The 16,730-nt window shown below is 46.7% G+C and overlaps 1 protein-coding gene across 1 annotated transcript; it reads right to left on the bottom strand.

Moving 5' to 3' along the window:
* Positions 1-11,134: 11,134 nt before the first annotated feature.
* LOC100383648 (uncharacterized) lies at positions 11,135-15,175 on the bottom strand. Its single transcript, NM_001176293.1, has 4 exons — positions 14,445-15,175; positions 14,127-14,327; positions 11,656-11,951; positions 11,135-11,535 (listed from the first exon to the last, which is right to left on the bottom strand). The coding sequence occupies exons 1-4, from the start codon at positions 15,045-15,047 to the stop codon at positions 11,442-11,444; spliced, it is 1,194 nt and encodes a 397-aa protein (NP_001169764.1). The 5' UTR covers positions 15,048-15,175; the 3' UTR covers positions 11,135-11,441.
* Between the last annotated feature and the right edge of the window lie 1,555 nt (positions 15,176-16,730).

The following is a 16,730-nucleotide window of genomic DNA, read 5'->3' as shown; positions in this document are numbered from 1 at the left end:
CTCTTCATCGCCATCCACCTTCGGCTCCGACACACCGTCCGTAACTTCTAAGCGCCATGAGCGCAAGAAGTTTAGTAAGATTCCCCTACGCTATCCTCGCATTTCCAAACGTACTCCTTTACTTTCCGTCCCATTAGGCAAACCACCCATGTTTGATAGTGAAGATTATAATATGTGGAGTGACAAAATGAGGCACTATCTAACCTCACTCCACACTAGTATTTGGGAAGTTGTTGAGATTGGAGTACAGGTACCATCGCCGGGGGATGAAGACTATGACTCGGACGAAGTTGCCCAAATCCGGCACTTCAACTCCCAAGCCACCACTATACTCCTCGCCTCTATAAGTCGAGAGGAGTATAATAAGGTGCAAGGGTTGAAGAGCGCCAAAGAGATTTGGGACGTGCTCAAAACCGCGCATGAAGGAGACGAGGTGACCAAGATCACCAAGAGGGAAACGATCGAGGGGGAGCTCGGTCGCTTCATGCTTCACCAAGGGGAGGAGCCACAAGCAATGTACAACCGGCTCAAGACATTGGTGAACCAAGTGCGCAACCTCGGGAGCACCAAATGGGATGACCATGAGATGGTCAAGGTTATTCTTAGATCACTCGTATTTCTTAACCCTACTCAAGTTCAATTAATTCGTGGTGATCCAAGATATAAACTAATGTCTCCCGAGGAAGTAATAGGAAAATTTGTGAGCTTTGAATTGATGATCAAAGGCTCCAAAAAGATCATCGAGCAAGGCGCCTCCTCCTCCGTACCCGAGGCACAACCCGTTGCATTCAAGGCAACGGAGGAGAGGAAAGAAGACTCTACACCGAGTAGGGTCCCCATCGATGCCTCCAAGCTCGACAATGAGGAGATGGCGCTTATCATCAAGAGCTTCCGCCAAATCCTCAAGCAAAGGAGGGGGAAGGACTACAAGCCCCGCTCCAAGAAAGTTTGCTACAAGTGTGGTAAGCCCGGTCATTTTATTGCAAAATGTCCATTATCAAGTAATAGTGACAGGGGCGACGATAAGAAGGGAAAGAGAAGAGAAAAGAAGAGGTACTACAAGAAGAAGGGCGGCGATGCCCACGTTTGTCGGGAGTGGGACTCCGACGAGAGCTCCACCGACTCCTCATCCGACGAGGACGCCGCAAACATCGCCGTCACCAAGGGCCTTCTCTTCCCCAACGTCGGCCACAAGTGCCTCATGGCAAAGGACAGCAAGAAGAAGAAGGTAAAATCTAGATCCTCCACTAAGTATGCAACATCTAGTGATGAGGCTAGCTCTAGTGATGATGAGGATGATTTATTGACGCTTTTTGCCAATCTAAACATGCAACAAAAGGAGAAATTAAATGAATTAATTAGTGCTATTCATGAGAAGGATGAACTCTTGGATAGTCAAGAGGACTTCCTTATTAAAGAAAACAAAAGGCATGTTAAGGTTAAAAATGCTTATGCTCTAGAGGTAGAAAAATGTGAAAAATTAACTAGTGAGCTAAGCACTTGCCATGACACTATTTCCAACCTTAGAATTGAGAATACTAATTTGATTGCTAAGGTTGAGAAGTTAAATATTTGTGATGATTCAATTGCCAATCTTAGAAATGATAATGCTAGTTCAATTGCTAAGATTGAAAAATTGAATGCCTCTCTTGCTAGCCTTAGAAATGAGAATGAAAAATTAATTGCTAAGGCTAAAGACTTAGATGTTTGCAATGCTTCTATTTCCAATCTTAGAGATGACAATGCTATTTTACATGCTAAGATTGTTGAATTAAATGATTGCAAACCCTCTACATCTAGCATAGATCATGTCTCTATTTGTACTAGATGTAGAGATATTAACATTGATGCTATTCATGATCACCTTGCTATAATTAAACAACAAAATGATCATATAGCTAAACTAGATGCTAAAATTGCCGAGCATGAACTAGAAAATGAGAAGTTTAAATTTGCTCGTAGCATGCTTTATAGTGGGAGACGCCCTGGCATTAAGGATGGCATTGGCTTCCAACAGGAAGACAATGTCAAGCTTAATGCCCCTCCTAAAAGATTGTCTAATTTTGTTAAGGGCAAGGCTCCCATGCCTCAAGATAACGAGGGTTATATTTTATACCCTGCTGGTTATCCTGAGGATAAGATTAGGTGAATTCATGCAAAGAGGACTCATTCTCATCATGCTTTTATTTATAAGAATGAGGCTTCTAGCTCTAGGCGTTCTACACATGTTAAAATGCCTAAGAAGAAAACTCCTATTGCATCAAATGAACCTAATATTTCATTTAAGACTTTTGATGCATCTTATGTGCTAACTAACAAATCAGGCAAAGTAGTTGTCAAATATGTTGGGGGCAAACACAAAGGGTCAAAGACTTGTGTTTGGGTACCCAAGGTGCTTGTTTCTAATGTCAAAGGACCCAAGACCGTTTGGGTACCTAAGAACAAGGCCTAAATTTGTTTTGTAGGTTTATGCATCCGGGGGCTCAAGTTGGATCATCGATAGCGGGTGCACAAACCACATGACAGGGGAGAAAAGGATGTCCTCCTCCTATGAGAAAAACCATGATCCCCAACGAGCTATCACATTCGGGGATGGAAATCAAGGATTGGTCAAAGGACTTGGTAAAATTGCAATATCACCTGACCATTCTATTTCCAATGTTTTTCTTGTTGATTACTTAGATTACAACTTGCTTTCTGTTTCTCAATTATGCAAAATGGGTTACAACTGTCTTTTTACGGATATAGGTGTTACTGTCTTTAGAAGAAGTGATGATTCAGTAGCATTTAAGGGAGTACTCAAGGGTCAGCTATACTTAGTTGATTTTAATAGAGCTGAACTCGATAATTGCTTAATTGCTAAGACTAACATGGGTTGGCTCTGGCACTGCCGACTAGCCCACGTTGGGATGAAGAATCTTCACAAGCTTCTAAAGGGAGAACACATTTTGGGACTAACAAATGTTCATTTTGAGAAAGACAGGGTTTGTAGCGCATGTCAAGCAGGGAAGCAAGTTGGTGTTCATCATCCACACAAGAACATCATGTCGACCGACAGGCCGCTTGAGTTACTCCACATGGACCTATTCGGCCCGATTGCTTACATAAGCATCGGCGGGAGTAAGTATTGTCTTGTTATTGTGGATGATTATTCTCGCTTCACTTGGGTATTCTTTTTGCAGGAAAAATCTCAAACCCAAGAGACTTTAAAGGGATTCTTGAGACGGGCTCAAAATGAGTTCGGCTTGAGGATCAAGAAAATAAGAAGCGACAACGGGGCGGAGTTCAAGAACTCACAAATAGAAGGCTTCCTTGAGGATGAGGGCATCAAGCATGAGTTCTCTTCTCCCTACACACCACAACAAAATGGTGTAGTGGAGAGGAAGAATAGAACTCTACTGTACATGGCGAGGACCATGCTTGATGAGTACAAGACTTCGGATCGGTTTTGGGCCGAGGCGGTCAACACCGCTTGCTACACCATCAACCGATTATATCTACATCGAATCCTCAAGAAGACATCTTATGAACTACTCACCGGTAAAAAGTCCAATGTTTCATATTTTAGAGTCTTTGGTAGCAAATGCTTTATTCTTGTTAAAAGTGGTAGAAAATCTAAATTTGCTCCTAAGGCTGTATAAGGCTTTTTACTTGGTTATGACTCAAACACAAGGGCATATAGAGTCTTTAACAAGTCCACTGGACTAGTTGAAGTTTCTTGTGACATTGTGTTTGATGAGACTAACGGCTCTCAAGTAGAGCAAGTTGATCTTGATGAGCTAGATGATGAAGAGGCTCCATGCATCGCGCTAAGGAACATGTCCATTAGGGATGTGTGTCCTAAGGAATCCGAAGAGCCTCCACAAGCACAAGATCAACCATCATCTTCAAATCAAGCATCTCCACCTACCCAAGATGAGGATCATGCTCAAGAGGATGAAAATGAAGATCAAGAAGATGAGCCTCCTCAAGAAGGGGACAATGATCAAGGGGGAGATGCCCATGATCAAGACAAGGAAGATGATGAGGGTCCAAGACTGCCACACCCAAGAGTCCACCAAGCAATCCAACGAGATCACCCCGTGAACACCATCATCGGTGATATTCATAAGGGGGTAGCCACTCGATCTCGTGTTGCTCATTTTTGTGAACATTACTCTTTTGTTTCCTCTATTGAGCCACACAGGGTAGAGGAAGCACTTCAAGATTCGGATTGGGTGCTGGCAATGCAAGAGGAGCTCAACAACTTCACGAGGAATGAGGTATGGCACTTAGTTCCACGTCCTAACCAAAATGTTGTAGGAACCAAGTGGGTCTTCCACAACAAACAAGATGAGCATGGTGTGGTGACAAGGAACAAAGCTCGACTTGTGGCCATGGGATATTCACAAGTCGAAGGTTTGGATTTCGGTGAAACCTATGCACCCGTAGCTAGGCTTGAGTCAATTCGCATATTACTTGCCTATGCTACTTACCATGGATTTAAGCTTTATCAAATGGACGTGAAAAGTGCCTTCCTCAATGGACCAATCAAGGAGGAGGTCTATGTTGAGCAACCTCCCGGCTTTGAAGATAGTGAGTACCCTAACCATGTCTATAAACTCTCTAGGGCGCTTTATGGGCTCAAGCAAGCCCCAAGAGCATGGTATGAATGCTTAAGAGATTTTCTTATCGCTAATGGCTTCAAAGTCGGAAAAGCCGATCCTACTCTATTCATTAAAACTATTGCAAATGATTTGTTTGTATGCCAAATTTATGTTGATGATATCATTTTTGGGTCTACTAACAAATCTACTTGTGAAGAATTTAGTAGGATCATGATTCAAAAATTCGAGATGTCTATGATGGGGGAGTTGAAGTATTTCTTAGGATTTCAAGTAAAGCAACTCCAAGAGGGCACCTTCATCAGCCAAACGAAGTACATTCAAGACATACTCACCAAGTTTGGGATGAAGGATGACAAGCCCATCAAGACACCCATGGGAACCAATGGGCATCTCGACCTCGACACGGGAGGTAAATCCATAGATCAAAAGGTATACCGGTCGATGATAGGTTCTTTACTCTATTTATGTGCATCTCAACCGGACATTATGCTTTCTGTATGCATGTGTGCAAGATTCTAAGCCGATCCTAAGGAAGTTCACCTTAGGGCCGTAAAACGAATCTTGAGATATTTAGTTTATACTCCTAAGTTTGGCCTTTGGTACCCCAGGGGATCCTCCTTTGATTTAATTGGGTATTCCAATGCTGATTGGGCAGGGTGTAAAATTAATAGAAAGAGCACATCAGGGACTTGCCAGTTCTTGGGAAGATCCCTGGTGTCTTGGGCTTCAAAGAAGCAAAATTCTGTAGCTCTTTCTACCGCCGAAGCCGAGTATATTGTCGCAGGCCATTGTTGCGCACAATTGCTTTGGATGAGGCAAACCCTTAGAGACTATGGTTACAAATTAACCAAAGTTCCTCTTCTATGTGATAATGAGAGTGCAATCCGCATGGCGGATAATCCCGTTGAGCATAGCCGCATTAAACACATAGCCATTCGGTATCATTTTCTGAGGGATCACCAACAATAGGGGGATATCGAGATTGCTTACATTAACACTAAAGAACAATTAGCCGATATCTTTACCAAGCCATTAGATGAGCAAACTTTTACCAAACTTAGGCATGAGCTAAATATTCTTGATTCTAGGAATTTTGATTGATATTTTGCACACATAGCTCATTTATATACCTTTGATCATATATCTGTCATGTGCTATGACTAATGTGGTTTTCAAGTGCATTTCATGCTAAGTCATAGATTGAAAGGGAATTGGAGTCTTCGGCGAAGACAAAAGGCTTCCACTCCACTCCATCGAATTGTTCATCCTTCACCATCGCTCCACAACGCTCTCCAAAGTGGTATAATCTTCACTTACATATTATTTACCAAAGGGAGAGAAAGTAGAGGGCTTATATTTCACTCATACGTATCCGTTTTTGGCGATTCATGCCAAAGGGGGAGAAAGTATTAGCCCAAAGCAAAAGGACCGCACCACCACCAATTTCAAAAATATAGTATTCAAATTTGGTTAAGAAAAGGTTTTTCAATTGGTATCTTATTTTTTATATAATTTCAAATTGGTTTACCCTCTTCCAAATTAATATCTAAAACCCTCTTGAACACTAAGAGGAGGATTTCATTAAGGGGGAGTTTTGTTTAGTCAAAGGAAAAGCATTTGAAACAGGGGGAGAAAATTTCATATCTTAAAAATGCTTCTCAAAATCTTATTCATATACCTTTGACTATTTGCAAAAAGACTTTGAAAAGAATTTCCAAAACTTTGCAAAACAAAACAAATGGTGCAAGCATGGTCCAAAATTTTAAATAAGAAGAAAGCCATCCATGCATATCTAGTAGAAATAATTATTGGTTTCATTCCAAGCAACCTTTGCACTTACCTTATGCAAACTAGTTCAATTCTGCACTTTTATATTTGCTTTGGTTTGTGTTGGCATCAATCACCAAAAAGGGGGAGATTGAAAGGGAAATAGGCTCACACCTTTTCCTAAATAATTTTGGTGACTGAATTGCCCAACACAAACAATTGGACTAACTAGTTTGCTCTAGATTATAAGATTTACAGGTGCCAAAGGTTCACAACAAACCAATAAAAAGACCAAGAAAGGGTTCAAACAAAAAGAGCAAAAGACTACCGAAGTGTGCTCTAGTCTGGCGCACCGGACTGTCCGGTGTGCCACAGGACAGTGTCCGGTGCACCAGGGAACCCGACTCCAAACTTGTCACATTCGGGAATTCTGGGAGCTGCTCCGCTATAATTCACCAGACTGTTCAGTGCGCCAGCGGAGTAACGGCTACACAGCACCAACGGTCGTCTGCAATGAACATTAAATGAGCTACAGTGCGCGCCTGCGTGCGCAGAAGTCAGGACAGGCGCCAGAAGGCGCACCGGACAGTGAACAGTGACTGTCTGGTGCACCACCGGACTGTCCGGTGGTCCAGCTTTCAGAAGCTCCAATGGCCAGAACCCAACGGTCGGGTGACGTGGCTGGTGCACCGGACTGTCCGGTGCGCCATGCGACAGAAGCCTCCACCAATGGTCAATTTGGTGGTTGGGGCTATAAATACCCCCCAACCACCCACACTTCAATGCATCCAAGTTTTCAGCCATCAAACCACATACAAGAGCTCTAGACTTCATTCAAAGACACAATCAAAGAGATCAAATCCTCTCCCAAGTCCGGAATCACTCCAACCAAATTAGTGACTAGAGAGAGAGACATTTGTGTTCATTTGAGCTCTTGCGCTTGGATTGCTTTTCTTCTTCCTTCATTCTTGTGTTCAATTCACTTGTAATCAAAACAAGAGACACCAAGTTGTGGTGGTCCTTGTAGTGGACTGAGTGTCCCATTTGATTGAAGAGAAAGGCTCACTCGGTCTAGGTGGCCGTTTGAGAGAGGGAAAGGGTTGAAGGAGACCCGATCTTTGTGACCACCTCAACGGGGAGTAGGTTTGCAAGAACCGGACCTCGGTAAAACAAATCACCGTGTCATCCGCCTTATTCGCTTGTGATTTGTTTTCGCCCTCTCTTTCGGATTCGCTTTTATTTCTAACGCTAACCCCGGCTTGTAGTGTGTTCTTAAGTTTATAAATTTCAGATTTGCCTATTCACCCCCCTCTAGGCGACTTTCAAGTTCCCTATACAGGCTGGTATAGGTGCTTGTCGTATAGGGGTAGACTCCCAAACCAAACTGTCGTGCCAAGGTGCCAAGGGTGCTGAGGATTGGCCATATAGAGTCTTGGTGGAATGTGGTGTCTACACGCAGCGAGCCCCTACCATGCGCGCCAACTGTCGGTGTTTTGACTCGAGGATCCTACCAACTAGTGAATTAGTGTTGTGTGCCTAGACTCAGATGGTGATGCAAGGAGACACAAGTCTTTATCTTGGTTCAGGCAAGAGAAGATCCTACTTCTAGCAAGGGGGATGAGACTTATATTACTTGCACCTAAGTGCTTGTAGTAGGGGATACAAGCCGGTCGGGGAGGGAGAAGTTCTTAAGTCCATGGTGATGATTGAGGCATGTGCCAATATCAGTCGTGGAGGTTAAAAACGTGAGGTCTTCTCCTCTTTGAACGAAGCCCTGGGTTCCTCCTTTTATAGCATCAAGGAGGGCTCTTAGGAGCGCTGTGGTTTGTCGCGTATAGGAGCAGGGACATGTCTGAACCCCTGTAGTCGGTATGGTCATCGGTATGGCCTTTGTACTTGCGGTTGACTTGAGCTATGAGGAGGACATATGATCCCTGTATTTGCATCTTTGACCGTGCAGAGAGCCGAGCCCAGGGTCTGGGGCTTAGACGCGTACCTGAGCCTGTCTGGTGGAGACACTGCCTGTGTCGTAGTTGTTGACATAGTAGTAAGCATGGTGAAAAAGCGTGTGGTAATCCATCTCGTATGGCGTAAAGCAAACTTGACGTGGTCATGTAGCCATCATGTTGCTGGAAGCCTTCGTGGAGTAGTAGGTGACGTTCTTTGAGCGATGTTATCTAGGTCGAGGCCAAGCTCGGGCAAGACAAAGGTACCTCTCGAGGCCTTGGCCGAGCTTGCCTTGGGGCATGCAGTCGTACAAGGAGGAGGTAGCACAGTTGTCGGAGTGGCCTCCTGCAAGATTCGCGGGGAGTTGTTGCCGGAGCAGTTGGCCGAAGCCGATCTCGGGTGAGGCAGAGTTTTCTTCGAGGCTGAGGCCGACTTCGGGCAAGGCAGAATTCTCTCCCGAGGGTGAGACCATGCCCTAACATACGCATGTCCCGTTCAGAGTTGCTTGAGTACAACAGACGTCATGGGGGAGCAGTGGTCGTTATTCCAACTCGTGTGCCATCATAGTTGGTGAAAGTGGATGGGACCACGGTCCCGTCGCTCCCTGTCCGTCTGCGGCGTCACGTGGGGTAGGTATTCGCATTAAATGCCCATATCTCCACGAATCCTATCACCTTTGACTGAGGTCGGGCTCGGGGTTGTCCTCCTATCTGAGACGGGCTCGGGCGAGGTGGAAATTGTCATTCCGTGAAGAGGGGACCTCGGGCGGGACGAGGATTTCCTCGAGCGCTGCCTTTGCCTAAGGACAGGCCCGGATGAGGCGGGGTTTTGAGCGATCGTCGAGCGGGGTCTCGAGTGAATCGTGGCTCAACCTTTCTTGACCTTGGGGGATGTGTCTTATGATCTTTTTTGGGTAGTTAGGTGTTAAGCGGGTTTTAGATGCATATTCTGGATACCCCTAATTACGATACCTGACACGTACATTGACGGCTCTTCCACTTTTTTGTGAGACAAAGACACCTTGGATCTCTTTCTAGGCTTCAGTTGTGGTTGTGTCTGAAGAATCTTGAATCAACATTTATTTTGATAATGGTGAGAGGAGGTAGCTAAGGACTTATTGATCTTTTGATTTCCAATTATCGGGGGAATGACCCCTGGTCACTGGGACTCACAGTCAGAGAGTGCTGAGAAGGGAGCCCCTAATCGTTGGGGCCCCTTAGTCAGTTTGGAGAGGCGGATGTGCCAACCCCGAAATGACCCGCCCCTCGGTCGAACTCAGGGGCACCGAGCCTAGGGCCGAGCGTGGCGAAACCTGACAAGGGAGATCGGGCGTGTCAGAAGGGAACCAGTCGAGTGGATCCCGTGCTTGCCCCAAATTGACTCGCCATAAATAGCCGATCGTTTTTAACTACGCCTGGCACTGAGCCACAGAACGGCGTCGGTCCGCCTCCCACTTATGACCTACGAGCCCCCGACTGTGGCGCATTAATGGCTCGCACACCCCTCGGCATGCGGCACACTTATGGCCTATCGAACTAGGCCTGAGTGCGCATACGTCCCGCAGGGCACTACATGATGGGTTGTGCCGAGCCCCAAGCTATGGAGGCTAGGGGTCGGCGTATCCAAAATGATGATGCCTGGGACCATCACTGACACACGTCATCTGCCACGGTAAATACGAGACAGCCAGGCAGCCTCGAGCCCCACGAGTACGCATGGCTCCACCCACGGTAAAACACTGGTTTTACTCATGCGTTACGACTCCTTCCTAGGGAATCCACTGCTGGCCGACGGCCAACCCCTCTCCCAGACAATAAAAGGGATGAGTTGGCCTCCAGACAGGGGGGAGAGAAAGAAAAGAGCTCTTAGGGCAATCAGACGCCTTCAGACGGACACAAACCCATAAGGACGAACATGAGGAGGAGGAGGAGGAGGAGCGCCGACGAGGACCAAGAGGCCAGAGTCCCACCGAGCCAAGACTTAGCTAGGACTCCATCCTGCAGCTTCTAAGGTCCACTTCCACCCTGATAAAGAGACTTGAGAGCCTCTCCTTTCTCTCTCAACCACTTGTAATCCCTACTACGAGTTTGAGCATCAATGGTGCCGATAGCGCAAGCCACCGATGACTGAAAGTAAGGACGTTCTGACCGAACCAGTATAAACCTTGCGCCTTTCATGTACACCCTCTGGAGCCCAGAACACGTACAATAAGTTTACTTGTCGAAGTGAGATACGAAATACCGACACCAATCTTCATACTCCGTTGTCCACCTCGATCTCTTTTCCAAAGTCGTACTTCTAGGAGATTTTGGGTGTCACCGACGAGGAACTCGTGCAGTTTTGAGCCATAGATAGTTCTTATAACTTTCTCATGCTATAGTATATGGTTGGACTTCGGCAACTTCTCAGAGATGGGTAGGCTACAGAGAGGATTCATGAAAGTTGACGACGATGTACTCACCATGACTCTATCACCTGGTAAAAGTAGAGATGCGCTAGGAAGAATCGCCGATAGCCCAAACTCAGATCTGCGTGAGTTACATGTTGATCTATTGGATGAGGAACAAACCCTCACTGTGACGTACACATATAGAAGCCAATTCTAAAAGTCCTAAATAAATACAATACATATTTAAAGTAGATTCTAGTATATTTTCAGAATCAAAACATCTATCTGATTACAATTCCTCATCCTATAAAATATCTAGCAAACATCATTTCTCAGTTCTTGCATCACAACGGTGTTTATTGCTCATCAGTGAAAGAAGCTTTTGCATTGGAAATCAAATTGCAAAATAAGTTAATAACTACATCAATCAAACGCAGTGGTTCTATTATTATGTCCGTCATGGCAAAATCACATGTGTAGGTGCATATACAGGTTTTGATCTCTCAAAGCAATGTAGCTACTAGTCACATGACAGCAATATATACACACGTCATTCAATTCAACTGTATATGGAGCTATGGTTATCAGCTATTGAACTGAAGGCAAACAAAATTCTGGCACATTTTTGCATTATCATCGCCCCTGACCAGTTTTCTTCTTCGTGTTGGAAGATACTTAGCATATTTCTTGAGGAAAGATGCTTAGGATAGTGCAGAACTGCAGATTTAGGTTCATGTCTGGTTTGCCTTTGCAAAACGCCCCTTGATCCTGAGCCTGCCATCAGCACGAACTTTGCGCGACTCATACCGGACCTGCCTGTCAAATCTGCAGGAGTTCCATTGGAACACAGATATGTACATTAGAATTTACAGATCCAAGTTGGTCCATACCAAGAGAAACCGTCAGGGAAAACAAGAATCATGCCATGGCATATCCATATCTCACCTTCTTGTCTTCCTCTTCGCTTTATAGCGCGAAATGACCGAGTCACGGTCAGGGCATGGGACAACATCAAATCCACTCCTTTTGGGTAGACCTTGCATTGGCATGCCAATGCCAGGATTAGCCTGGTGGTTATCTTCCTTACTGCTACCATTGCTCATGCTGGGGCAGATTTCCGACAGTGGAGCAAATGAAGACAAGCACGGTTCAGCCGAGTTGACTGGAGCCTGATCATATGTGACCTCGAGCTTACATGCATCATTTAGATCATGATATTCACTGTTGTTCCATCTGCCATTCTGCCAGCCAGAAAGAAAAAAAAACAGCTTGTTGATTAGTGTCCAAATAAGCATGCACTGGGAACAAGTGTACATGTAATTTATGTTTTCTAGAGCGATTTGCTTTTACACCCTATAATTAGACTTTAGTCTCCTTTTTCCATTACCAAGTCCTACCACAGCATGTGGCAGTACTATTTCCTGAACGAGGCATGGCCCTGCACTACGGCAGTATCAAATCATTGTTTCAGATTTAGCAATCGACCTTTTGGTGGTATATCTAGAAAAGAGAAAAAGGGTGCAATAGAAAGTTCTTGTGATCTTATTCCGGTTATCCAAATCGAATTTGGAATATTCTTAACTACAGTGACTTCTTTCTGATTCCAAAGTGTTGTGTCATGGTGTTAACACTAGGAACCTCAGATTCAGAATATATCCTTCTTGAAGACAGCTATGACTCAATGGAAAGTGTGTTGAGCATATGACAAGAATCCGTATGGTTTCTGCCATACAAAAGGAAATGCTACAAACATATCTTCCCTTGGCATAAGTTTTTGAATCTTCGTTGATGTTGTGGCGACTTTTTTACTGGACTTTTTTGTCCAGTGAGAAGAAATCGCATGTTTTGTGAATAACAAGATTTTTCATGACTTCTGTAAGTGTTGACTTTATCCATAGTTTGTGAACAGCATGGATACTCACTACTCAGCCATCACAGATATTCTTAACTACAGTCACTTCCTTACTCCCGGGAGGGCGGGAATGTATGCTGAAGTCATGGGACTTGGGCAGTTTCAGAATATAATTTTAGATAATGGGAAGTACTAAAACGATCCGGCTTTCCCCTCTTGCGAGGTTAGGGCCAACAGTTTACATCACTTGGAAAAACACTCCCAACAAGCACGAAGGACACAACCTCCAGCTAAAACCTTAGAGACAAACTAATTGTTGGACACCAAAAAAGGTCTAGCGGACGGTCCGCGGTCCGGACAGTCCGCGGTGATGGCGCGGACGGTCCGCGCGTGCGCAGAGTCAGTTAGGGTTCCTAGTTTCTCGTGGGATTTGTTACCTAGAACCGCGGGATTAACTCGGGAAACAGTTTGAAGCGGATCCAGACCTCCCCCTTTATATAGATGAAGGGCTACGGCCGATTGAACCCCCAACAATCGATCAAATAAAATCTATTTCTCGTTTTTACCTTATGCAATTAGGAATAGTTCTAGTCTAGTTCTAGTTTAGCCTCTAAACCCCAAATTCTCCGCTTCTCTTCGACTCTACGTCGATTAGAGGAGTCTAGGTCGGTCTGCCCGAGCCTAGACAACCCCTAGGATCTCTCCTCCCCGACGGGGTCCCCCCCGGGGGCGAGATCCAGGCGCCGCCGGCGACCTTCGCTGCCCCTGCGCACGCGCGGACCGTCTGGCCCGTCAGGCAGGGAACCCTAGCCCTGCGCCAGGCCGCGGACCGTCCGCCTCTGTGCAGAGAGCACCGCCGCCGGTTCGTGTTGAGTGATTGGCGCCCGAAAAAGGCGTCAACACTAATTTAAAGCAATCCTATTCGAAAAGCGTCAACCAAAACGAGCAAAGATATCCACGACCACCGTTTCTAACCGGCGACAAGCATTCTTCAACAAGACGCCATCAGCTTCACATTTGTTGATGGGTATCGGTATATCACTTAATGGAAAAGATCCGGCAGTTTCAGAATATATACATTCCTCATCAGATAGGTATCGGTTCATCACTTAATGGAAAGCATGTTTTGAGCATATATAACTATATGTTGTAGATTATGCCATCTATGGTTTCTGCCATTGAAATGGAAATGCTTCAGCACTAACTTGTCTAGGAAATGAGTCATACCCCGTTTGGATGTAGATATTCAGGACTGGAATTGGGAATTGGAATCAAGATTTCTGAATTCTACTGTTTGGTTGTTAATGAATTCTGTTGTTTGGTTGTCTAATGAATTCAAATGAAAATGTTCGCTGCAGCGGTGACTGAGGCGGCTGCCGGCTGTATTTTTTTAATACAATGTTACTGTAGATTGAACTGCAATACAGACAGCCGCAGCCGCTTCTAGCTAAAAAGAACCTGGCTAGATGTCTACATCCATAGTTTTAGTTCGTAAAAAACAGGGTATCATAAACAGATTCAGGTACCCAGATCAAACATCGCAAAGAGTAGTCATGGTTGTAACCTCATGGTTGTCCTCTGTTCCAAAATTGCCATGTCCAGTGGCATACTGTGGTGACGCCCAGGAAGGGAACTGGTCTCCACCAGCTTGCTCTGCCTCCTCACGACCTGCTGATGCCTGCATACCGCCATCAGACTCTGCGAGCTCCCCCAGCTGCCGAAGAATCTCCTCGTTCACCTTCCGGTCCGGCGAGATGCTCCGGTTCTTGTGCATCGGATAACCAGTCGAGAATTTAGGTCACAGAAATCAGAGTAAAACGTAGACATGACTGGTAAACTTTAGTGGGGCAGTGATGTATGGGGAAAAAAGCATTGCTACTACCTTGGGCGAGGGCGGCGTTAGGAGGGGTTCGAATCCATGGCAAGGGGTGGTGGGCACGATGAGATCCTCCAAACTCAGCACCTGGGGCTCCTCCCAGATGTTCCACCAGGCACCATCTTCGGCGGCCGGCTTGTCGAAGAGGGGCACCGCGAGGAGCGCGGCGAGGTCGCTCGCCGGAGGGCACCCGGAATAGGGCTGCACGGCGCAGCGGTCGTGGAGCGGCGGGTCACCGCCATCCCGGTGCCTCCCGAAGTCGCAGTTGGAGCAGAGGAAGGCGGAGGTCGAGGCGCGGCGGAAGACGGCCCCGGCGGCGCAGCAGCCGGCGCAGAGCGGGGCGCGGGCGTGGCGGGAGCAGACCCCGTTGGCGCCGTGCACGAGGCGGTCGCACGGCAGGCAGAGCCTGGCGGAGTCGGCGCGGCAGTAGACCGCCGCCGCCGCGGTCCCGCAGTAGTCGCAGGTCGCCGCCTCCGCGCCGGCGCCGTTGCCGGCCTCCGCCTCGCCGGGTGCGGGTTTCTTGGCCTCCTCCGCGTCCGCCGGCTCTGGTTCATGGTCCCGCCCCGCGCCCAACAACTCGTCCCGCCGGTCGTCGTCACCCTCACCCATGCCGTTGTTGTACTGGCGACGACAAGCGCTAGTGACTGAGTGCTGGATCGTGAGACTGGGCTAGAGTAGTAGGATGAGACGGTAGTCTGCGCCTCTGCGGAGTGGTGGAAGAGACGGGCCCTGTTTCGCTTCCGTTTGCCCCGACCGGCTTTGCTTGGGGGATAAGAAGGTGGAGACTGGACTGGAGCGAGAAACGTGAGCGCCGTAAATGCTGAAAGGGACAGCCTGAAAGGGAGGCGCAACGCACGACGTCGACGAAGGACGGAAGAACGAGAGCGGAGAGCCAGAGGCTCGCCCCGCCCCCTGTGCCTGTACCGTCTACCGTGTGCTGCTACTTGTCTGCTCGGCGACTCCCCGCGAAGGCGCGAAGCTTTGCGCTGGACTGGGCAGGTGTCCCGTCATCTCGTCGGTTACCTTGTCACCGCATCGGCCATCGGGTGTACGTGACCGATGACTCGGTGACCCCGCACAGGCACGGCACGGCGCCGACTCGTGATCTTTGCCGCGAGAAGCTCTTTTTGTTTCTCGACGTGATGGCAGTTGGCAAAGGCACTCGGGACGAGGTCGTAGTACCTACGCGCGCAGCGGCGCAGGGAGGGAGGTCATGCGGTGTGGTCGCTTTCGGAGAGGGGACAAGGACGAAGAGAAGGGGTCGCAATGGTCGTTGCTCGGGAGGGTAGGGCCGTAGGGGAAGGAGAGAACAAAAGCCACGGAGCAGCAGCAGCTTCGCCATGGTTCGACTTCGACGGGGACGGGATCTGGGAAGAGAGCAGGTGCACTTGTCTGGCGGGAAATATCTGATGTACGACCCGGCGGGAGATGCTGCCGTTGGTGGACAGCTCGGCGGCAGCGGAACCCGCGGGAGTTTCGTGACGTCACCAGTGACGATTTCGTCCCTCGAGTTTGGGGGTGGGGCTTTTATTTTTACACTACAAAAAGATAGTCTTCTATTTTTTTGTTAACGACTACTCAATCAAATGGACAAAGGAAGCTCCACATTGATTACTCTGAAAAAAGCGGTTGTGTCATGTACAAACGGTTTAGTGAGAATCACTAAAAGTTGTTTCATATATATTTCACAGTTTCATCTTAAGGCCGCTAAAAGAATGTCAACAGTTATTTTTAATTTTGCACTACGTAGAAATCCAGCTTTTAGAAAAAGTTATTTTCTAGATTGAGTCCTTTGGCTTGGCTTATGAAGATCAAAAACCAAAAGCCAAACAAAACACACCCTGAGGAACCAGCCTATTCATATGACATTGAGATTACTTGCAAAGCCAACTTGAAGAAAACCATTTGCGAGTCATGACTTCCACATACTACACACATGGATCTAAGGAACATGAAAAAACTCATATACTATCATCAAGTAACGCAAAGCTCAAGGTGGTTCACCTAAGGGTTAACAGGCCCCATATAAATCTGTATCTATTTGGTTGGTGCCTTCGTTTAGCACTTTTTGTGGCGAGCAAAACTAAAATACATTTACGATTGACTATAATAGCATCTATACCCCTACATGAATTTTGTTGATTAATAATAGCATAAGATTATTGAGATTATGTATGTTTTGCACAAACAATATGGGTGAGGTCACGCTAACGAAGATTGATTAGGCTTATGTAGTTTTCGTGTCCTCTGTTGATGGAAATCAATTGTCGGTTTCAAATGATGCGCCAGAAG

This window comes from Zea mays, chromosome 1, assembly GCF_902167145.1.
Source record: "Zea mays cultivar B73 chromosome 1, Zm-B73-REFERENCE-NAM-5.0, whole genome shotgun sequence".
Lineage (NCBI taxonomy): Eukaryota > Viridiplantae > Streptophyta > Magnoliopsida > Poales > Poaceae > Zea > Zea mays.
The sequence above is the reverse complement of the archived record's forward strand: the minus strand, read 5'-3'. Positions and strand labels throughout refer to the sequence as shown.